Here is a 23,930-nt window from a genome sequence, read left to right as displayed (position 1 = left end):
CTTGAGACCTTGGCCTTTTGTCACCCTCAGGTCTGGAAACGCACTCACCTCCATGGCTCAAGCTTCAGCCAATCAATAGACAAGTCTATAAAGGGAGATATGCCCACCTTCGAAGAAATCAATCATTTGAGATGAAAAGGGCAGCATTTACCCAAGGACAACTTTCAACTAGAAGCTTGCCCTCTTTAGTTTGCTCCTCTCTGTTCCACTCAGTAGGGACTACACAGGCACTTATGCCTGAACTGCTGCCTCTTAGTCGAATCACCTGATTGGCTGGCCTTACTGACATTGGCGTCAGTGGGTGTTTGAGCTTAGTCTCAATGTGCAAAAAGAAACAGAATTGCTTTTCTAATTTTTCCTTAATGTTTAAAACAGTCCCAAACCACAAGGAAGTTAGTATGTTTCAGCATTATGTAAAACAAAGTGGTTTCTCTTGATCATTCCTCTTCCCTTTTCCACTTAGTAAACAAACAAACCAACCCACGGTAGCTGCTAGGGGCTGCCCGGGCTGTGGTTCATTGGGGCAATTCAAAAAGACCCTCTTTGGAAATAAGAAACGGGCTCATTACTGAACCAGAAAATGAATCGAGAGTAAACTTTGAGGGCAGGGCAGCACTAGTCCCACAGCCTTCCCAGGGCTGTGCTTCCTTGGAATTGCTGGTTTGTAGTACTGACCTCTCAGATGTGAGACGGCCCCTTTCTCTGCACCCCCAGGGCTCTGTGGCTCCAGGACAAGTGCATGGGGTTGGATGTGACTGCTTCGGAGCCGCCGTGCCAGCTACGTGAGGGCCATTTCAAGAAGGAACATTGATGGTTCACAGAGTTTGAAAGTGATTCCCTTTCACTAAAAGATTCCAGTTTGGAGACACTAACATGCACGAAAACAAGACAGAGGAAAACAAAGCAACAGTATACAACCAGACAACAAAACAACAAAAACAAACCACTGACCAGGCATCAAAGAACAAAAAATCATATCATTGACTGCACACCTCCATGATAGGATCGCTGAAGACAAATGGGCGCATAAGCAAATGTGGTGAAGAAAGCTGATGGTGCCCGGCTATCAAAAGAGATAGTGTCTGGGGTCTTAAAGGCTTGAAGGTGAACAAGCGGTCATCTAGCTCAGAAGCAATAGAGCCCACATGGAAGAAGCACACCGGCCAGTGCAATCACGAGGTGCCAAGGGACCAGGTATAAGGCATCATGCAAAAAAAAAAACCAACGATATAAGTGTGTGTATGTATGTGTATATATGTGTCTATGCATATGTATATATATACCATATTAATGAAGGGGGAAGTGCAGAGTGGAGACCCAAGGCCCAAGTGTCGGCCAATGGAGATCCCCTCATAGAGGCGTTTAGGAGAGGAGATGGGTTAATTAGGGTGCGAGGTAGTACCGATGAAGAACACAGCTTTCCCCCAGATCCTGGATGCTTCCTCCCCCCAACTACCATGATCCGAATTCTACCTTGCAGGGCTGGATAGGACAGAGGCTGTACACTGGTACATATGAGGGCTGGAGACACAGGGAATCCAGGGTGGATGATACCTTCAGGACCAAGGGTGTGAGGGGCGATGCTGGGAGAGTGTAGGGTGAGTGGGTTGGAAAGGGGGAACTGATTACAGGGATCCACATGTGACCTCCTCCCTGGGAGAGGGACGGCAGAGAAGGGGGGGAAGGGAGACTCCGGATAGAGCAAGATATGACAAAATAACGATGTATAAATTACAAAGAGCACATGAGGGAGGGGGGAGCGGGGAGGGAGGGGGAAAAAAAAGAGGACCTGATGCAAAGGGCTTAAGTGGAGAGCAAATGCTTTGAGAATGATTGGGGCGGGGAATGTATGGATGTGCTTTATACAATTGATGTATGTATATGTATGGATTGTGATAAGAGTTGTATGAGTCCCTAATAAAATGTAAAAAAAGAAAAGAGGAGAAAAAATGAATAGGGAAAAGAATGTACAGATGAGCTTTATACAATTGATGTATGTATATGTATGGACTGTGATAAGAGTTGTATGAGCCCCTAATAAATTGTTAAAAAAAAAAAAAGATTCCAGCTTGGAAAAGAAAGGCCTTTCTCCTCCCCTGCGCCTTGGTCCCCATCACGCATCAGCACGGCGGACCGAGTAAAACAGTCCTAATAAGACAAAAAGAGGCTCGAGACTAGAAGCTTTCCTGAAATGCTTTCACAAGTGTTTACGGAGTGCCAGCTATGTCCTAGGAACACGGAGGAATTAAGCATGGAGAAAGCAGTCAGCCTATCACCATTGTCTTCCAGGACCTCGGGTAGCATAATGAAATACATCAAAGAGGGAACTTTCACGTTGTCATTGTTGATCAGAAATGGAACAGAAGACTATGTGCATAATATTGCAAAAGAATTTTAACTGTACGTGTTAGAAAATCAAATAAATGGCTGCAAAGAAGAGTGAAAATCAGTTACATGTGCCTTAGGAATCATCTGCATTCTTTGGGTAAACACTTGAGGTGCATTAGGTCCTGTGACTGATTTTCTAATGAACACCATGCCTTGCATTTGCACCTGTTTGTCACTCTCCAGGATGAAATTGGGGTGAGGCCTCTGCCCTTTCATCTCCTTAAAAAAGCCTCCTCTACACTCAGCCTCAAATAAGGGTAGAGGATTTCAGAACCTAGTACAAAGCTCTAGTTGTACATTTTCACGTTGAATTGTCTTGCCTTCTTCTTTAAAATGCTTTGGCATTTTTCTTCATGCATGTTTAATGCAGAAAAAAATATATGCACCCAGGAGCTTCAAAAGTTCATGGAGAAATTCCACTATCTTTTCCTTTCATTTTCCTGTGAACTTTTTGCAGCCCCCACACCCTCCATAAGATAAAGAAGAATGTTATATAATGGCCCAGAATTCACCAGTTAGAAAGAATGAGTGGTGTTAATATTACAGGGTAGAAGTTTCTAGTCTTATTTCTATGAATACCTACTATTCTTGTTTTAACTAAATGGCATTACAAGAGTAAGTAGAACACTACTGCTGTACATTACCAAAGTTTTCATTCAAAATAAATATCAAAATGTGACGCTTCTCAAGTCTTCCTCCACCTAGACTGACATGCTTTTGAGGTTGTGTTTCCATCTCTGACTGCTCACCGAAGGATTCTGCTCTTTGATACACCACATCCTCAAGGGGCTCACCTCCTGTCCTGTTATATGTTCTTTGAGTTTGGGGAACAAAAAGAAGTCTGAAGGGGTTCAATCAACCCTATAGAGTGGGTGGGATAAGGTTTCCCAATGAAATTCTCATAGGACAGCCCAATGAGGTGCCCTCTTGTGATGAGAAACCACTGTTGGCTCAGATCATGCTCCCTGGTAAATCATATTGGTAAATCCAGCCCTTGTGGATATTTATGATTTTTTCCCACAAAATCATCTTCATCAGCCTTAACCTTACTTAAAGGACCGATGGAAAGATCAACTCTTTGAACTAGGTAATACAATGCTTTTGGCATCCATCAATCAAGAGGTTTGCTTAAAATTGAGTATGCCAAACTATGTGAGAGCTCATCTTTAGTAGATATTGCATTCATAATTTTATGGACTTCTACCAGTTTCTGGACTTCAGCCACAAGTTCATTATTCGTTGAGATTGATGGTCTTCCTTCTCTTTATTCCTCATTGAAGCCTTTCCAGCCTTCCTCAAAATGCTTGCTCCCCCTACACACTCATGTTTACCTGAGGGTCCTGGCTCTAGGGGCTGAGGGCCATTGGCAGAACAACAATTCTTTCTGTGGTCTGTATCGACTGGGATCTTAAAAGCTTGTGAATGGTCATCTAAAGGGCACCTTTCGGTCATGACAGGAGTCCTGTTGGTGCAGTGGTTGTATGTTGGACAGTTAGAAATTACCAGAGACTCTGAAGGAGAAAGACAGGGCTTTCTACTCGCATAAAGAGTTACAGTCTTAGACTGGAAAACACTCCTAAAGGCCAACAAACAGTCCTTGAACTGACTACAAGCTTTTCCTTCTTGATGTGTTTTGTTTTGTGTCATTGGTTTGTTATTGTTGTCATTTTGTTGTATATTGTTGCTTGATTTTGCTCTCTCTTGTTTTTGTGCATGTCATTATTTCCACAGGTCTGTCTAAATAAGACAGGCTGGATGAACAATGTGGAGGAGAAAACAATGGTCCCAACAGTTCTGGAGGGACATGGGAGAGGGGGAGATGGGGGAAAAGGTAGTGGTGTTAACAAACTAAAGGACAAGGGAGCAACAAGTGATCCAGATCAGTGGTGAGGAGAATGTAGGAGGCCTGGTAGGACGTGATCAAGGGTAATGTAACCAAGAGGAATTACTGAAACCCAAATGAAGACTGAGCATGATAGTGGGACAAGAGGAAAGTAAAAGGAAATAGAGGAAAGAGCTGGGAGGCAGAGGGTATTTATAGAGGTCTAGATAAGGACATGTACATGTACATATGTAAATATATTTATATATGAGGATGGGGAAATAGATCTATGTGCATATATTTATAGGTTTAGTATTAAGGTAGCAGAAGGATATTGGGCCTCCACTCAAGTACTCCCTCAATGTAAGATTACTCTCTTCTATTAAACTGGCATTCTATGATGTTCACCTTCCCGACACAACCGCTGAAGACAATGGGTGAATAAGCAAATGTGGTGAAGAAAGTTGATGGTGCCGGGATATCAAAAGATATAGCGTCTGGGGTCTTAAAGGCTTGAAGGTAAACAAGCGGCCATCTAGCTCAGAAGCAACAAAGTCCACATGGAAGAAGCACACCAGCCTGTGTGATCATGAGGTGTCAAAGGGATCAGGTATCAGGCATCATCAGAACAAACAATCTTATCATAGTAAATGAGGCGGGGAGTGCGGAGCGGAGACCCAAAGCCCATTTGTAGGCCACTGGACATCCCCTTGCAGAAGAGTCTCAGGGAGAAGATGAGCCAGTCAGGGTGCAATGTAGCAACAAGGAAATATACAACTTCCTTCTAGTTCCTAAATGATTCCTCTCCCCCCCCCCCACTACCATGATCCCAATTTTACCTTACAAATCTGGCTAGACCAGAGGATGTACACTAGTACAGATAGGAACTGGAAACACAGGAAATCCAGGGCGGATGATACCTTCAGGACCAGGGGTGTGAGTGGCGATACTGGGAGGGTAGAAGGAGGGTGGGTTGGAAACAGGGAACCGATTATAAAGATCTACATATAACTTCCTCTCTGGGAGACAGACAACAGAAAAGTGGGTGCAGAGAAACGTTGGACATTGCAAAATATGATAAAAATAATAATTTATCAATTGTCAAGGGTTCATGAGGGAGGGGGAATGGAGAGGGAGGGGAAACAATGAGGACCTGATGCCAGGGGCTTAAGTGGAGAGCAAATGTTCTGAGAATGATGAGGGCAATGAATGTACAGATGTGCTTTATATAATTTATGTATGTATGGATTGTCATATGAGTTGTATGAACCCCTAATTGAATGATTGAAAAAAAACAAAAAAGAGTTACAGTCTCTACCCTGTCCTGTAGAGTCACTATGAGTCGGCATCAGCTGGGTGGCAGAGTGGAGTATTGATCTCGCTTTGACCCATGGAAACAATTAGTTCAAAGTTCCACTTGAATTTTTAAAAAAATTTGATAATGAATGAATTGTGATAAGAGTTGTACAAACCCCCAATAAAATGATTTTTATTTGATTTTTTTATGTCACAAAAAGGATCCTTTATATTTTAAGGTACCCTTTGAGCCTAAGACAAATGTAGGACTGAGAGAACTTGTCTACAGGCACCCATGACCGCAGAGACATGCTTAAATGTGTTTTGTGTGGATTAAACAGACACAGTCCTTGCGCGGCATGTATGAACTAGTACCTTGCGTCACTCACTGTATTTCATTCAGCAGACTATCAAGTGAGCAGCTCAATGTCATTGAATATTTTTCTGTAAATGACTTTTACTAGCTGTGTAGGTTTCATCATAACAAAATAACGATTTAATCACTCACTATTAGCAGACTAATTGTTGCTATCATAAGTTCATGTGAGGATAATCCTTGCACACGTCTTTGCAAGGATGCAGAAACAAAGTCTTGTGTACAAGTGTGCCGCTTATTTTGGGTGGGGGGCTGCAATTTTCTAGCTGTGACTCTTTCTTAAAGCCCATCACATGTTACCATGTACCGAAATTTTCTCTGTGCTTGCTTGGGATTGGCTAGAAAGCAATCCCTAAAACCAAGAAGTCAGATGACGTCAGACTCCCCATTTGCTGGCACTGGGAACGTGAAAATGCTGGGAGTGCTCCGAGCTGCGATATAGGGCCGTCCCCAGTCATGTGCTGCTGAATGTCACCGGGATCCACCAACTTAGAGGTAGGCTGTGCAAATGTCAGGCTAGATGATGTCAGGTCATTTCAGTTCTTTCTAGGCTACATAAGTTTCAGTTTCCCTTAACTGAGAGGCCAAGATCATGGAAGGTCTTACTTGCTCACCCCTGAGGTTTGTGGTGGAGATGGGAGAAAGCCACAAGGATGTGTCCAGGGATGAATGTACTTGCCAAATGAATAGACATTGCATAAGCAAAGCAAAAGTGGAAAGGCATTTCTTTTTCATCCTCGTCCTTTCTTTCTTTTGCACTACGGAAGGCAAAAGGAGCCCAGAATTGAATTCGTGAGCCCATAGGATTGAGTCCCTTGTTTTGTCTTTGTTTTTGTCCCTGTGGCCTGTCTGTAGAATGGCTAGATCGGTATGGTTGATTTCTGAAGTCTTTCAGCTTTATGATTTTGTACTTTTGTAAGGTGGACCCCTGGTGGCCTCGTGTTTATGTGTTGGGCTGCTAACCACAGGTCAGTAGTTCAAAACTACCACCCTCTCTGCAAAAGAAAGATAAGGCTTTTAATTCCCATGGAGAGTTACAGTTTCAGAAACCCATAGCGGGCAGTTCTACCCTGTCCTATGCGTCACCTCATTGACAGTGAATAGTTTTATTATAAGGTGAGAAACCAAGGCAACTGAAGAAGGAACAAGATCGCGGTATGGGTAGAGAAATCTACTTCGGAAAAACTGCATTTGTAATTTGACAAACCTGGGTATAACTGGCAAGGGACTGACTGAAGTAGAGCTTGGGTCCTAGAAACAGAGGAAGCAAGGGAGGTGGATTTGGGAGTTTTTTTTATCTGGAGGGATTAGTACAATTGTATGATCAACTAAAGTTACTAAACCATTTGTAAATATGCAGAATTATGTATCAATGTAAAATAACAATTGTTAAAATTACATATTTTATTCATGCATTGATTCCATATTCCTTTATCCTATGTTTTCTTGGTAGGTAAGGATAATTACCACCATTTGTTGCGTATTGATTATGTACTAGGTATTGAAGTAAATGCTTTACATGGTCTTCTCATTCAATCTTTACAAATAAGTGTATGAATTGGGTCTTATGATCCCCTTTTATGTTATGTTGAAACAGCAGTGAATGGCATGTTTAATAGCTGGCTCTTGACAAGGGAAAGGGTTAAGTGAGTGTAGTGTTTGCCAATTTCCATGGTATAGATATGCTCAATGTGGCTTATGACTAAGGCCACTGAACAGAGTTAGAAAGAGATGTACAATGAATTCCCCCCACCCCCACCCCACTGCCCCAAACCAAGCCCACTGCCATCAAGTCAATTCTGACACACGGTGACCTTCCAAGGCTGTAAGTCGTTACAGCAGCAGACTGCCTCATCTTTTCCTGAGGAGGGCCTGCTGGGCTCGAACTTCTCTCCTTTGGGTTAGCAGCCAAATGTTTAACTACTACACCACCAGGTCTCAAATGCACAATAGTATAGTGCATCTAGGTATACAAGCATTTTATACACACACACACACACACACATTATATACCACCTCATTATGTGGTATTTCACCATATAAATATAATAGTTATAAATAACCTCCAGAGCATAGTAAACACACATTGAAATTTCTAGGAAGTTCTGAGTTTTGAGTATTTATTACCTTTGTTTTTAAAGTAATTTATTTAATTGTAAGTTTATATGATTTCATTTTAAAATTATGGTTGTATTGAACCACTAGCTGAAAATGTAACCATCTGCTCTTCCAAGCCAACTCCATACACCACCGAAACAGATGCAAAGGCAGAGTGGCCCACACAGTTAGGAACTGTGTGGGCCAAGGTTAGAACGCTGACCCATGCAATGTGGAAGATTATTAGCCTTTCACCACTCAACTGCTTTGAAAACTCACTTTGTAAAAGCACGAAGTAGTCTACTGTGTCTGACGAAAATGAGCTGAAACCTTTACTGTTGGATTTTATATTTGAAAAGGCATTCTCTGGTCTAATTAGAAGCATTGGAGTGCAAGAGACAGTCAACCTCACAAGGCAGTCCCTGTTGTCCTGGGTCAGCTGGGCCTCAGTTTCCCTGTGAAATAAATATAGGCTTTGTGGCCTCTTGGAACCACCCTTCGATCTGCATGTTTTCAAAAGAAATTGTCTTCCACTTTCTTATATGCCTTTCCAATTGGATCGCTAAGTAAATGCCTCCAAGGCCATAGCCGACCCCCTCTGTCTACGCAAGGGGGACAGAGAATCCAACAGAATCCAGCTTAGCCAGATGGCCCTAGGGCGGAGATCAGACATGCCCCCAGCAGCCTTCACCCTTCTCCCATCCTGTTGACAGTCGAGACCAACGGTTCTTCCCACACAGCCTGCTTCTTTGCTGGGTTCCCCTTGCAATAGCCTTGCCGAGATCACACAGGGTATTCACAATTAAGGGCTCCCCCCCACCTTAGGGAAATTGACAAGTCACTACAAGTCAGTCAGTAGCACAGTAAGGATGTGGTCACTGGCCCACAGCAGCACTTCTCCTCGGCCAGTAGCCGCCGAGTCTGCGTCTAGTCCTGGGCATCTTCGCACTGTCCTACCTGGGCCTCTGCTTCCATGGACCAGGACGCTGGCCTGCTGCCCCGCCTCACAGACTCATGGCCTTGGCGCCGTGCTCCACCAGTAGCTTTTCTTACTCGATGGTCCTGGGATTTCTCTCTCCAGTCCTGAGATGGCCCTTTCATGCGTAGGAATGACTGAGGGAGGGATGGTCTATATCTTTCAGCCCACAGATCTCCAAGGAAACAATGGACAGCGACTTGGTTCGTATCTTCTAGTGCAGTGGAGACCCAGAATACATCCCACCTTAGTGTAGCCGAGAATTCCTTCCACAATGGGATTATGACCACAGGCAGAGAGGCTAGAATGCTAGAGAGGACTTGACTGTAACTCATATCAATTTAGACAGTGGTTAGGATTATTAATTTGGAATACATTTATATTGGCCATGTTGAATATAGCAAAGAAGAGAACACATGTCCTATTGTTTCAGGTCGGTAGCTGAATGTAATCTTTCTGTAGGCAAACTATTTAAGGATATTTGTTACATTCATGAGTAAAAATGAAACATCTGGCAACAATTTATAGATCTTGAAGAATCAGCTGACAAAAATGATGAGCCTCAGGGGACTCAGTTCATGTTTCCCACTCCTGAAAAAGGGTTTGAGGGGAAAAATAACTTTTGGAAAACCTTATTTTAGTTTCTTCTCCTTTGTTCCCTCTCTTGGGAAGTGATTTATACACATCATTTCATAAACTGTTCACAAAACTCTGTTTTGGTCTCCAGAACTTTATGGAGCATGTGGTTAAATTTGTAGTTGTAAAGACAGCATCTGACTCAAGAAACAGACAACCCGAAGTACCTCTGTAAATTACTCTGTTGTAAAAGTATTATGATGGTTCGTCTTTCTGTTATGGAAATAAAGCTCCATTGTAATACAGAAATGCCCTGAGCAATTTGATCGTTGAGTGAGAAGAAGAACAAGAAAGTATAGTCCCAAGGAGGACCCGGGCAGCCTGCCTCGGGCAGATGGCCACTCTGAGTCATGATGAGCGCTGGCAAGGGTGCTTGCCTTCCTTGGCCTCTGTAGGCTTTCCCGATCCTCCGCTCCGCTTCCTCACCGTTTCAGCTCTAGGTGTGTGGCATTTTTAGATCACTGTGGCAATCTTTAACTACTTGGCACTGTGTGTTCTAATGTTACCTTCTGTAGTCACTTCATTCCAAAACGACTTACCTGCTAACAAACCTCCGCTGCTGCGTTGGCACTCTGTGCCAGACCTCTATTTTGTACTGTAAAGGACTCAGTAAGGGATCAGACGCTGCCCATGTCCTCTGATGACAGGCATGGGCACAAGGCACCCGCACAGGAAGCAGAGGATGGGGATGTAGTGAGGGCTATGGATGTTGGTGCTCTGAGATGTCAGAGGCAGAGACACCTCTACCTGATGAAGTCAGGGAGGAGGGCCTCGGAGAAGTGCATTCGTGAGTGAGTAGGATTTTAGAGCATAGAGGTAGAGGTGGCCCTGAGGCATATACAGACTGGAAAATGACAGGATCGTCCCAGGAGAGAGGCTGGGGGGACCTCCATGGGCACATCACCAGGTACATCTTCCTCTCCCCCCTCAGCAGAATCACTAAGTCAAGCCCTCTTCAGACAGATGCTGGGCAGTGTGTCTGTTGAGAAAGCTTGTGGCATCATTGGAAAGCAATAAAACAGGCTGTTTCATATGTTTGGGGGCAAGTTCTGTTCTTCTCGCCAACAGTCCATTTTACTCGCACTCGGTCTCCTTTGAGGTCACTTAGAGGCTGTGAAGGATATATGGCCAGGACTAAAGTCATCACATTACCCACTAGTCACTGGCTGCAGTGATGTTAGTGAGAGGCACAGCTGGACGCGGGACAAGATCAGAACTTGGACCGTGTCTGGGGAAGATGGATATTTCGAGCTGTCTTAGAGGGCCTGACCTCACATATATCTTCTGATTTTCCCCTTTGTGCCTGAATTGCACAGATTCAGAGCTGTTTAAAGCGGTGGAAATGGAAGGGTGGCCAGGTGGTCTCTGGTTACGTCCCTGCCTTCTCTTTACCACCTTGGAGGGGGCCAACATGGAACTGGCTTGAGCCCTTGGACTCCACACTTGTCTTTGTTTCGTGTGGCTCACTGACAACCCCTTTCCTTTACAGACAGCTCTGTCCTGTGGGGTTGCTGGGTTGAGACCCACCCAGAGACAGCTGGGGAGCATTTTCCTGCGACCACCAAAGCTTCTCTGCCTCCAGCAGCAGCAGTAGCTTCCTTCTGGGACTTGAGGTTGGAACACACTGGTGAGACGAGCCTTGGTGACATCCTCGTCAGGGAGGGCTTAACCAGCATGGGGCAGCGTGACCCAGGTCTGGTTGGTGTCAACATTGAAGCAAATTCACTTAAAAACTAAACAGAAAAATGGGACGTAGGAGGTTGAAAGAAAATGCACAACTGAGGCAAGATCTGGGATCTTTGACATGGTAAATTTGGGGGCTTTTCTTCTTTAGCAAGGAATGTTAAATTTCAGATTTCAATCCCATTATTTCACTAAAGGGAAGGACAGCTAATAGTTGCTTGGCCTAGAAGAGTCTGGCAGGAATCGTTGAGTCATAAACGGTTTGCCAAGCATCTTTTTGGATATTCTAAGATAAACTGTGTGGAGAACCAAGCATTTCATGCCAGGACAAAGCTAAAAGGCTCTTCTCAGAGCTCCCTGCCCCCCGCTTTCTGGATACTATCTTATTGGTTGGTGGCACTGGGTTCTTTGGGAGGAAGCACCCAGCTGGGGCTGTTTGCTGCAATCAGTCTTTCCCCTTGTTCTGGAATCTTGACATGAATGCATTTCTTTTCTTTTTTTTTTTTTTTGAGGGGGCGCCCGGATATGAACCAGCATTTCTAAGATAGTAAGAGAGAAGAGGTTTTTGGTGTGGTTGTTTGTTTGTAGAAATCATCGCTGGAGATGCTGGTGCTGCCGACGGACTAGACTAGAGTCTGAGATAAAGGAGGGACATCTATTCTTGTCTGTGGAGTCATGTGTCATAAAAATGGGGAAAGGCGACCTCTAGCCTCTAGTCCTGGCCCTGTCACCAGCTGTGGGACTGACACAACTCAGTCACCCATCCAACAGCCACAAGGGTGTAGCCACTCTGTTTCCAACTCTAGTTCTGTACTGGGAACAGAAGGAGAGCAGGAATTGGCTGCTCTCAAATCACACACCTCATCTGAAGGCCATTTGCCATTTCTGTGTGGCTGCGATGAGGGAGATGCCCTGGTCCAATCCCTCCAGACCTTGGCCTCTAATTCTCAAGTCTCTCCCTCTTGGCGGGAGCACTTGTGTCCAGCAGACCAGTCACAGGAGAACTGGCACCTGCATCACATGCCCCACATTGTGCGAAACACTTTAGTAGACAGGACCTCATTTTGTTTTTGCAAAAATCTCCAAAAGTAGGTAGGCTTTTGCCTGTTTTACAGATGAGTTGCCTTTTTTTACAACTGAGAAAGAGACTCACACCCAACTCTTCTGACTCCCAAACCCAGCATTTCCCCTCTGCGTCTGTTCTTCCTATGCTTGAATGTTTGGTCATTGTCCCCTGGGTTTTTCTCTGGGAGTGTTTGTGGGAAATTAATCAAGAATCTACAGCAGCACAATAGACCTTATTTATGCCGTATGGCTCTTCCATTAGCTTCTCCCATGAGCTCCCCTTCCTTCCTTTCTGTTTTTCCTTCTTTCATCCCCTCCTCCCTCCTCCCTCTCTCCCTCCCTCCTTCCCTCCTCCCCTCCTTCATTCCCTGTTCAACTTCTCTCTTCCTGAGGGTGACCTTGAGACTAAGTCAAGGCTAGTGTTTGCACTGCGTTGCCTTTGCTTGTGCTGTGCCTCTGGCAATTGTGAGTCCCTTCTCATTTTATCTGTAGCCACATTCTATACTCTTTATTATTTTCCCTATATTCTAAATGTAATTTTAAAAATCATCAATAGTTCTCCAACACAACAAAATATTTTTTAAAAGATTATAAGATCACCTCTTTGAGATGCATAATGCCTGGAGTTATAAACCAAAATAAGGGGTGTGGCCTTGTCGGTGAGAGAACACCAGCAGGACAGGGCTGTGGACATTAAGATTCAGAGACTAAACTTTGCTTAGAGGAAAAGGGGCAGAATGGTGGGGAGGAGTAGAGGGGCAGTAACTAGATCAGACAAAAATGAGGCAAATCCAGGGAGTCTCAAGTATTGTGGATGGAGCCGCTGGGTGTGAGGAGCACTAGAAGCTGGGTGGGATGCTTGACCGGGATAGGATTGAAGGTTGTTCATCAAGACCAGTACTGAATTTCAATTCTGAGTTTCTGGATTCTCACTCTATCAATCAGCAATTTGGGGAAATGGTGGTCACTAGTCTCTAGGAGAAGTCAGAGCTCTTAGAACAGCGTGTCTCTTCTGCTACTGTGTCTGCCTCCTGCAGTCTTGGGGTCGGACTATTCATGAGGAACCCATTCAGAGCAGATCGTGCCCCCAACACTGCATGATGGACGATCACCAATGGGGGGAGTCAAACAATTTAACAACGGGTTCACTGCCCTCATGATGGTTTTCAGTTTTAAAAAATGGCACACCGAAAGGTAATTTTATGATTTGTGTACAGTTCATGCTTAAATAAGAATAGTAAAAGAAGTACACAAAACTCAATTGTTATAAGAGTTTTAAACTATTAATGAAAAAATATTAAATAATACCCGATCAAACCCCACCCCCAATAAAACTTTTATTTAAGATATCTCCATTTTACTTCTTGATTGGCATCCTCCCTTTGCAATAGTCTTCCCTTTGTCTGAGAGCATCATCGCCTGTATGATTTAGCCTTTACCATCTGTAGGAGTAGCATCCCATTCCTTTTGAGGCAGGCCAATTAGACAATGGTCATTGGGTTTACCAAGGCGAGGGTATTGTTTATATCTCCACAGGAGAGGGAGAGAGAGACCAGGCTTTAATCTGCTGCAACAAGACGTGAATGCAACATACCGGCATGTAGCAGGGAACCCATAGAGAGGTCTGAGGGGCCAGTCCCAGTTCCAACTATGTGGACAACACTGCCACATCCCCCCCCACACCCCCCCCGAATTCACTCCAGAGGATAGCACTAATGCTACAGCGTGGGGAGAGGGACCCATCTGATCAGCATACACAGGAGTAAACAAAGGGGGAAGGAGAGTGAGTGGAACATACCCTGGGCCACAAGCCCCAAGGATGTTATTCCTGCTCAGAGAAGACAATGCACAGAAAGGACCATAAGGCTGGCCCCACCAAGAGACACGATGTCCCTCACTGAACCACAGTGCTTCAGGGGACAACACTGGAGACACAGTGGGGGAATTGTGCCCATTCTGACCCCATTACACCGGGGCAAAACACTAAGGGTGTGCCACAGGGCAGCAACAGGAGCAAAGCAATGAAGTCCCCGGGGGAATACCAAAAATAGACTTTGGGGACAGAATGTGTCACAGAATGTGTCAGTCTCAACTGGAAAACACCCCTAAAGGTCAAAAACAGACCTGGGACTACTTATAGGCTTATCTTTTTTTTTTGTCATTGGCTTTCTTTTTGTTGTTGTTGGTCCTCCTTTGTAGTTTTGCTTGACTTTTCCTTTTTATTGTGTTTATTAACGTGTCTGCATGTCTATCTGGATAAGATAGGTGAGATAAACAATTCAGAGAAGAAAACAACAGGACCAATGGTTCTGGGGGAACATAGGAGAAGGGAAGGTGGGAAAAAAGAAGCGGGGAGGTCAACCAACCCAGAGACAAGGGAACAACAAGTGAACTAAAATCGACGGAGAGAAGCATAGGATGCCTAGGGGGCTTCATCAAGGGGCATGCATCAGCAAGGAATTACTAAAACCCAAATGAAGGCCGACCCTGATAGTGGGACAATAAGAAAGTACAAGGAAATAGAAGAAAGAAGTAGGAGGCAAAGGACATTTATAGAGGTCTAAATACAGGCATGTGCAATGTAATTATATTTATATATGGTGATATGGAAATAGATTTCTGCATTTATACTTATAAAGTATTAAGGTAGCAGATGAACACTGGGCCTCGACTCAAATACTCTCTCAACACAAGAACACTTTGTTCTAATAATCCAGCATTCTGTGATGCTCACCTTCCCGACACGATTGCCGAAGACAAAATGGGTGTCTAAGCAAATGTGGTGAAGAAAGCTGATGGTGCTTGGCTATCAAAAGATACAGCATCTTGGGTCTTAAAGGCTTGAAGGTAAACAAGTGGCCCTCTAGCTCAGAAGCAACAAATCCCACAAGGACGAAGCACACCAGCATGTGTGATCATGAGGTGTTGATGGGATCAGGCATCAAAGACCCAGAACAAAAATCATACAAACGTGAATGGGAGGTGTGGTGTGGTGTGGAGACCCAAAACCCATGTGTAGACAATTGGACATCCCTTTACAGAAGGATCACAAGGAAGAGACAAGCCATTCAGGGCACAGTACAGCACCAATGAAACATACAACTTCCCTCTAGTTCTTTAATGCTTTCTCCCCCCACAATCATGATCTCAATTATACCTTACAAATCTGACTAGATCAGAGCATGTACACTGCTACAGATAAGAGCCCCCAACACAGGGAATCCAGGACAGATAAACCCCTCAGGACCAATAATGGGAGTATTGATACCAGGAGGGGAAGTGGAAGGTGGGAAGTTAAAGGGGGGATCGATCACAAGGATCTACATATAACCCTCTCCCAGTGGGGACCAGCAACACAAAAGTGGGTAAAGGGAGACAGGGTGATGTAAGATACAAAAATAATTTATAATGTATCCAAGGATGAGGGAGGGAGGAAAAAAATGAGTTGGTATCAAGAGCTCAAGTAGAAAGAAAATACTTTGGAAATGATGATGGCAACATATGTACAAATGTACTTGAAGCAATGGATATATGTATGGATTGTGATAAGAGCTGTAAGAGCCCCCAATAAAAGTATTTAATAATAATAAAAAAGAACTTATGGTTAAATGTATTATATCTATGATTAAAACTCACTGACATAAAAGTAAGGAAATTAAATCATGCATTGCATTGGAAAAATATGCTGTAAAAGACCTCTTTAAAATGTTAAAGAGCGGAGATGTTGAGGACTATGGTAGGCAAGACCTAATCCATGGTATTTTCAATGGCCACATATCCAAGTGACAGCTGCATAAAGAATACAGATGATTGAAGAAGAATTGATGCACTTGAATATTGAAGAAGAAAGAATACTGAAATTACCACGGACTACCAGGAGAACAAAGAGATCTGTCTTGAAGGAAATGTAGCCAGAATGTTCCTTATGTGCTAAGATGGGGACACGTTGTCTCACATGAATGATATGGACATGTTACGAGGAGGAACTAGTCCCGGGAGAGGGATATGACACTTAGGGAAGTAGAGGGTGAGCAGAAGGTAAGACTACTTCAAGGCCAAGATGGAACTGGGCTTCAGCTTCAGGCTGAACAAGTGCATTGGGTTTTTTAGGCCCTGCCACAGTAAGATAATTTGACCCATTTATCGCAGGGTGTGGCACGCAAGACGTGTTACATAGAATTATGATTATGTTTATGAATATGCCTTGCAAAAATTCAAGTTCATAAAAGTATAATAGAAAACTGAAACATAGAAGTTGAAATCACATTGTTAATCGTTTTTAGAGCCTTCCTCAACCAACGTAATTGAAGTAAATCAAGAAAAACTTTTGTGTATACAACAGTCTTAAGGGGAAAAGAAATCACTTCAACCATTAGGATAAATAGTGAATAAGTATTTTGAAAGATGCAAAAAAAATAGTCCTTGGGTTTAATATATTAGAAACAGGCAACTTCTCTTCTCTGAACACATCCTGTTCATCTTTGAAAAAACCCTTTCTGCTTCTGCTGAACTTATAGCTATTGTACTGATGACATGGTTAGCTCTTCGAATGCTTTCCAGAATTGCATAATTCACTCAGAATGTCTTGTGGGAATCTGGGGTGTAACACAAAGCGGAAACAAATGACAGCGTGTCACCCTCTGGCTGTTCGGCACTTTTTCTCTTTATGTTATGTTTGCTTACTGATGTAACAAATGTAAGAGACTCAAAATGTAGTATTTCATCAATGAAGTTTATGAAATGAATAAACAAATATTACAAGCATCATTTCATCTAATTTTTGACACCTATGGATGGAATGAACTTTACTGTGGGTGTTTAGAACACACTGTTGCACAGATTAATATTACCCAAAAAAAGGACTAAGGACTGTAAACTTGTGATTTCCACATTGCCCCCCACCTCAGAGAGAGCCCGGATGACAAGTGCATTTTTAACAACCAGTTTGATGGACTCAATAAAAAAATTAGGTATTGTTTCTATCGAACCATTGCTAACCAGCTGCATCCCACTGTGGACTACCACAAATAATCTGTGAGAACCCTGCAGACTAAGCAGCATGATTTCTCTCAAAGCTATGTAAAATTTAAGCTGAAAAAGTTAAGCCATACTTACATATTTCCTTTAGAAATGGAATTTCCCCCCATTTTCCCTACTAATTTAGTCTCTTGGTGTAGTGGTTACGAATTGGGTTGCAAATGCAAGCTCAGCAGTTCGAAACCACCAGCTGCTCCACAGGAAAACAGCAGGGCTTTCTACTCCTGTAAAGAGTGACAGTCTCGCCAACTCACAGGGGCAGCTCTACCCTGTTCCATTGGGGCACTATGAGTAAGCCTCCACTCGAGGGCAGTGAGATTGGTTTTGGTTGAAATTCAGTCTTTTAGTGTTAAGAGGTTGAAGCTCCTTATGGAAATATTTGGGGCTGGGGCTTCAAGGACTTGAGGCTTTCTGTTTAGCTTGACAATGTGGAGCGACAAAAAGATCACGATGCTTTCTCTTTAGTTCTGCCTGGTCCCGACAGTTAGTGGTTCCAGATGAGGGGTGACTGGGCTCAAAGATGCTTACCTGGGTAAAAATGTGGTCAGGAGCACAGATGACCAGGCAACACGCAGCAAGTGAGGAAAACAGCGTCGGCCATGAGATTAGGGACCCACGATGCCCAGGATGTCCAACCAAACACGGGGTCTGGGGCAAAAGGTGGCTGATTGAGGTGCTAAGTGACCAGTGGTGAGAAAACTGCTTTATTGTCTTTGAAGTAGAATCACACAAGCTCTCTTCTTCAGAGCCATTAAAAACAACCCAACCCCAACACTGAGACAATAATTTGTACTAGAAAACAAAATAAAACGAACCCATTGCACTGAGTGGATTCCATCTTCTAGCAGCCCTTCACAGGGTTTCCAGGGCTGTAAATATTCAGGGGAGCAGACAGCCTCAGTGGAGTGGCTGGGGAGTGTGAGCTACTGAAGTTGGGGCTAGCAGTCCAATGCTTACCTGACAGCACCACCGTCATAAAATTTAAATCCCAAGTTATCATGTAATGTATACTGTAATACTTTTTCTATGTCACTAAACTTGAGTTGAAATATTACATTTAATGTGCATCTTAAACGCCCCACCGTCATCAGGTTGATCCCAAGTCATCGGGGTCCTTCAGGACAGGGTACCGCTGCCCCTGTGAGTTTGCATCTTGATGGGAGCAGTCAGCCTTCTCTCTCACCCGAGGAGCGGCTGGTGGTTTTTGACACGGGCTAACTCACAGCCATACCCCACCAGGGCTCCTGAGCTACCCTGTAGGACACAGTGCAACTGCTCGTTAGGGTTTCTAAGACTGTAAATCATTACAGGTGCAGAAAACCTCAGCTTTCTCCCATGGAAGGACTGGTAGGCTTGAACCATGAACCTTGTGGTTAGTAGCCCAGTGTTTAAACCCCTACACCACCAGTGTCCTCACCCTGGGTATCCTAGTAGTTTCTCATGATCTATTACAATAAATGATGTGATAAGATCTATTCTACATAAATACTCATTTTCTTAATGAAACACTATGTGACAGGACTGTTATGAGATATGCATTGAAGAGGCCCCGGGCGTAAGGCCTGGCACTGAGGAAGTGCTCAGGATTTGTCGAGTGATGGTGTTTCCAGCGTGGAACTGCTGGGTAAAGGATTATAAACATCTGGGAGCATTTGGATACCTGTTACCTACTTGCTTTCTCCAAACTAATAATGAGCCAGAGGACTTTTTCTCATACCCTCATCTACACCCTGTGTTCTTAGATCTAGGGGGCAGGTTCATGTGCACAGGGCTAAGGTTAAGTCCAGTCGCCTAGGAGACTACACCACACAGCATATGATCCGTTGTTTTGTTGATATCGCAGTATCCGATGGAAGCTGACAAGACACAGCTGATGGGGGAAGACCGTGTGCTGTCAGGAAGCAGCTTCCCCAATTAGAGCGAACGCTGCCTAGCAGTCCAGGTCCTGAGTTTCTGCGCTGGAGGGAGACCATTTGAAGGAAACGAGTAATTCTAACTTTCAGAAAGATGAGCTGATTTATGGCTAAGCATGGGTGGGTCTCTGGCCAGGTTTTCCTCAACTCTGTTCTGTATTCTTTGAAGGCCAGGGAGACTGTTCCCACATGTAATTATTGGCTTGGCTGCCAGTTTGGGTGTTTGGTAATCGACTGAGTGTGTGCCTTATTTCTGTGGATGCCCAGTGAGGTAATAGGAGACCCACAAATGCTTTGACTTAGAAATTGAATAAAGGCCCATGAGCGGTGTCATCTTTTACCTCTGGCAGAGGATAAAACCCTTTGAAGCACACATTGGCTTAAATCATCTTGAACTTGGAGACACCAATGGATTCCTTGATCCAACATCAAAAGCATAAGCAATGGATGAAAGAAAAATGAGGTAAATGGGACTTCATCAAAATTAAAAACTTTTTGTATTAAGGAATATTATTTTTAATGTGAAAAGGTGACCTATAGAATGGGAGAAGATATATATATTTTCATAAAAACAAATATTTTATAAATAAATTCACATTAATAAAATGGTATAAATAAAATAATAACTTAAATAATAAATTATTGCATTAATTTACATTATTTGTTACACGAATTTACTTAAGGTTTTTTTATATAAGGGAGTGTTTGTTCTTTTTATTTTTTAAATCATTTTATAGGGGGCTTGTACAACTCTTTTTAAAATTATTTTATTGGGGGTTCATACAACTCTTATCACAACCCATCCATCCACCCATTGTGTCAAGCACACTTATACATTTGTTGCCATCATCATTCTCAAAACATTTGCTTTCTTCTTGAGCCCCTGGTATCGGTTCCTCATTTTTTCCCCTCCCTCCCTACCCTTCTCCCTCACAAACCCTTGATAATTTATAAATTATTATTATTTTGTTTTGTCTTACACTGTCCAACATCTCCCTTCACCCACTTATGTGTTGTCCATCCCCCAGGGAGGGGGTTATATGTCAATCCTTGTAATCAGTTCCCCCTTTCTACCCCACCTTCCCTCTACCCTCCCGGTATCACCATTCTCACTACTGGTCATGAGGGGTTCATCTGTCCTGGATTCCCGTGTTTCCAGTTCCTATCTGTACCGGTGTACATCCTCTGGTCTAGCCAGATTTGTAAAGTAGAATTGGGATCATGATACTGGTGGGAAGGAAGCATTAAAGAACTAGAGGGAAGTGTAATGTTTCATTGTTGCTACACTTCACCCTGACTGGCTTGGGGAGAAGATATTTGCAAATTTTTTTGAAAAAACATTTTTTAATCATTTAATTGGGGGCTCTTACAGCTCTTACCACAATCCATACATACATCTGGTGTGTCAAGCACATTTGTACATATGTGGGCATCTGTGTTAGTCGGAGTACTTCAGAGAAACAAATCCACAGAAACTCATGTAGAAGAGAGAGTTTTATATAAAGGTTAAGTGCGCATCAAGAAAACATCCCAATCCAGTGCTGCCCAAGCCCACAAGTCCAACATTAACCCATATGTCCAACACCAATCCAAAAGGTCCTCCTCCATCTCACAAAGCAGACACTATGACGCCGACTGCAGGAGGAAAGCTGAGTCAGTGAATGTGTAAGCATCTCAGTGCTGGCAGGGGTCTCCACAGGGCTGCTCCAGCACCCAGGGCTACACTGGGGTAGGTTCATGTGGCTTCTCCTTGGGGATGTCTTTCAGGAAGTGAGCCTTGCCAGCTGAAGCAGGGAACTGGCTAAGGCAGCTGCACTGTAGTCCGACCATCACAAAGCAAGAGACCCAAGAACTAGAAAGGCGAGGCTCACCGAGCCTTTTATCTCTCTGCCCTTTTTTTTCGACTTGAGCCCTTGGTATCAGCTCATTCTTCCACCCTCCACCCTCCCTCCCTCCCTCATGATCCTTTGATAATTTATAAATTATTACTTTTTTCATATTGTATACCAACCACTGACTCCCTTCACCCACTTTTCTGTTGTCCATCTCACTGGGGGGTGCAGGGGTGGGGTGGGTGTTATATGCCAAGCAAATGGTTTTATCTGACAAGGATCTGGCATCCAGACTCTACAATGCACTCTTTCAACATAACAACAAAAGGACACACACACACACACACACACAACTCAAAACAAAAATTGGGCAAGAGATCTTAATAGAGATTTCTCCAAAGAAGATATGCAAATGACCAACAAGCTCATTAAAAGACATTCAAGGTCCTTCGTTATTAGGGAAATGCAAATTAAAATCACAATGAGATACTACTGCATACCACTAGGTGCCATTGAGTCAGTTCCAGCTCATAGCAACCCTGTACACAACCGAGGGAAGCCCGGTTTCTACAGTAGAAAAGGAGGAGGAGGAGGAGGAGCTACACGAATAGCAAATAACAAGTGTTGGCAGAGATGTAGAAAGGTTGGAAGTTTTATACTTTGTTGGTAGAACTATAAAGAAGTGCAGCTGCTGATGGAACATACTTCGGCCGTTGCACAGAAAGAGTTTGCAAGGATGAGGGAGAGAGTTATGCGGGAGTAACCGTTAGTAGGTGGGGGGGGGTGTTTCCTTGCAGAGCAATAGCAATGTTTTGTAACTAGATAAAGGTCGGTCATAATTGCACAATATCGTTCATGTATTAAATGTCCCTGAATTGTTCACTTTAAAAGGGTCAATTATATCTCACGTGCATTTCATCCCATTAAAAAGAAGAACTTAAGATTGTATTCTTTCTGTCTCTGCCTGCCATATTTTATGGTGTTAATTTTAAAATGCAGTTAGCAAAACCATAACCTGGGATATTACTACCTAGGCGTTTGACTAGACACCATGCTAACGGGTTCTCCCATCATTTTCACCCACCCTGTGTCATTTAGATATCTGTCCAAGGCTTCAGGAACATTGCTAACAGCTGCCGTGGGATTACACATCTGACCATCAATGACATGCCAACGCTGACGGACAACTGTGTAAAAGTAGGTCATTGGGAAGTTCAGGAGGTGGGCATGTTTTCTAGAGACATGGATTATTGGAAAACATGAATGAGATTTTCATCAGAAAAGCAGAAAAATTTAGACACATGTACTCTGACATTTAAACATTTGAATCTTTAGAAACTTTGAACCCTTAAAAACACTGTTTCACAGTCCGGGTATTTTTGTTTCAATGATGTTGTACCTTTAAGTTTAGCTCTCTCTACCTAGATAAAAAATGTATGATCCCACCCTCAGCAGTCCCTTGTTTTGTTTATCCTTACTCCCTCCTGCCACCAGAATATTCTTCTAACAGAGTTCAGTGCTCCACTACGAACCAATAGCTTGGTTGTTTGATCCAAATGAGCGGTGCCTCAGAAGAAAGGCCTGGCAACATACTTATGATGAGTGACAGCCTCTAAAACCTATGCAATAAACAGCACGGAGGTGGCCGTACCTGACCACTTCTGGCTTCCCAATTGCCATGGAGCAGGGATCAGGGTCGTCCCCACAGGCCATCCTTCTTTACCTGTGTGGATCCCAACCGTTCCTCCCAGGGCACTCATAAGTCCACAGTCACACCTCTTCTCAGCCTCCAGCCCTCAGCCTCTCAGGCACATGGTTCCTTAGCCTCTGCCTCAGAGGACCTGGTGCTTCTGGTCTCGGCCTCTGCCACTTCAGACAGATGCCAAACGCACTCGTTGGGAGCGGCATTGCTCTCTGCGTCTGAGATGGCTCTGATACACAGGGATGGCTTTGATGGAGACCATTCCTCCAGGGAAACTGAGGGTATGACTTGGTTCATGCCCTCTACTAAGGTCAGAACTCAACCCCACCCTAATCCCGTCCATCCTTAGAGGTGATGATGATGAGACTTCATCTCATATGCGTTGGACACACGGCCAGGGAAGGCCAGCTGCTGAAGAACATCGTTGTTAGTGACTCAGAGAGGCAGTGAAACAGAGGAAGGCCCTCAACAAGATGGGTTGACCCAGTGGCTTCAACAGTGGGCTCAGACATAAGAGAAATCATGATGGTGGCATGTAATGTTAGCAATTCTGTCCACTAGTATAGCAGAGAAGTCTCTCCAAAATGGGATCAGAGCCACAGGCACAGGGTCCAGAATTATAATCTATCACATAAGGAATCGTGGCTCGAAGAGTCATGTTAATGGACAACGTCTCAAACCGAGAGAGCGGTGTTGCTCTGCACCCATGCTGGTGCCAGCAGTGGGATCAACTCAAGGTTAACAAGATGACTTGTTGTTGCTGTTTATTCCCATATCCCGTAATTTAATTCTAATCCGTCCGCATTACTCCAATGCAAATATACTGTTCTCTATTGAGCCCAATTTCAGTTTCTTTGAAATTGGGACATTTTGATAGTTAAATGACCTCCTTCCTTTGCTAAACGTGCTCTATACGCACTGTGGTTGACTGTCACCCTCTCTCCCTCCCGAAGGCTTTGGTCGAGAAGTGCTCCCACATCACGACCGTGATCTTCATTGGTGCCCCACACATCTCCGACTGTGCGTTCAAAGCCCTTTCCACCTGTAGCCTCAGGAAGATCCGATTCGAAGGTCTGTGCCACGGAAACTGTGGGCCGGCTTTCCTTT

At 43.8% G+C, this 23,930-nt stretch overlaps 1 protein-coding gene across 1 annotated transcript in view; it reads left to right on the top strand.

Moving 5' to 3' along the window:
* FBXL13 (F-box and leucine rich repeat protein 13) overlaps window positions 1-23,930 on the top strand; it is a 245,272-nt gene that overhangs the window by 153,867 nt on the left and 67,475 nt on the right. The window contains exons 13-14 of the mRNA XM_075557360.1: window positions 22,220-22,318; window positions 23,777-23,894. Of these exons, the coding sequence (XP_075413475.1) occupies window positions 22,220-22,318; window positions 23,777-23,894 (217 nt within the window). The remainder of the gene's footprint in view (window positions 1-22,219; window positions 22,319-23,776; window positions 23,895-23,930) is intronic.

Source organism: Tenrec ecaudatus, chromosome 9 (assembly GCF_050624435.1).
Source record: "Tenrec ecaudatus isolate mTenEca1 chromosome 9, mTenEca1.hap1, whole genome shotgun sequence".
Lineage (NCBI taxonomy): Eukaryota > Metazoa > Chordata > Mammalia > Afrosoricida > Tenrecidae > Tenrec > Tenrec ecaudatus.
This window is presented reverse-complemented; position numbering and strand designations above follow the sequence as displayed.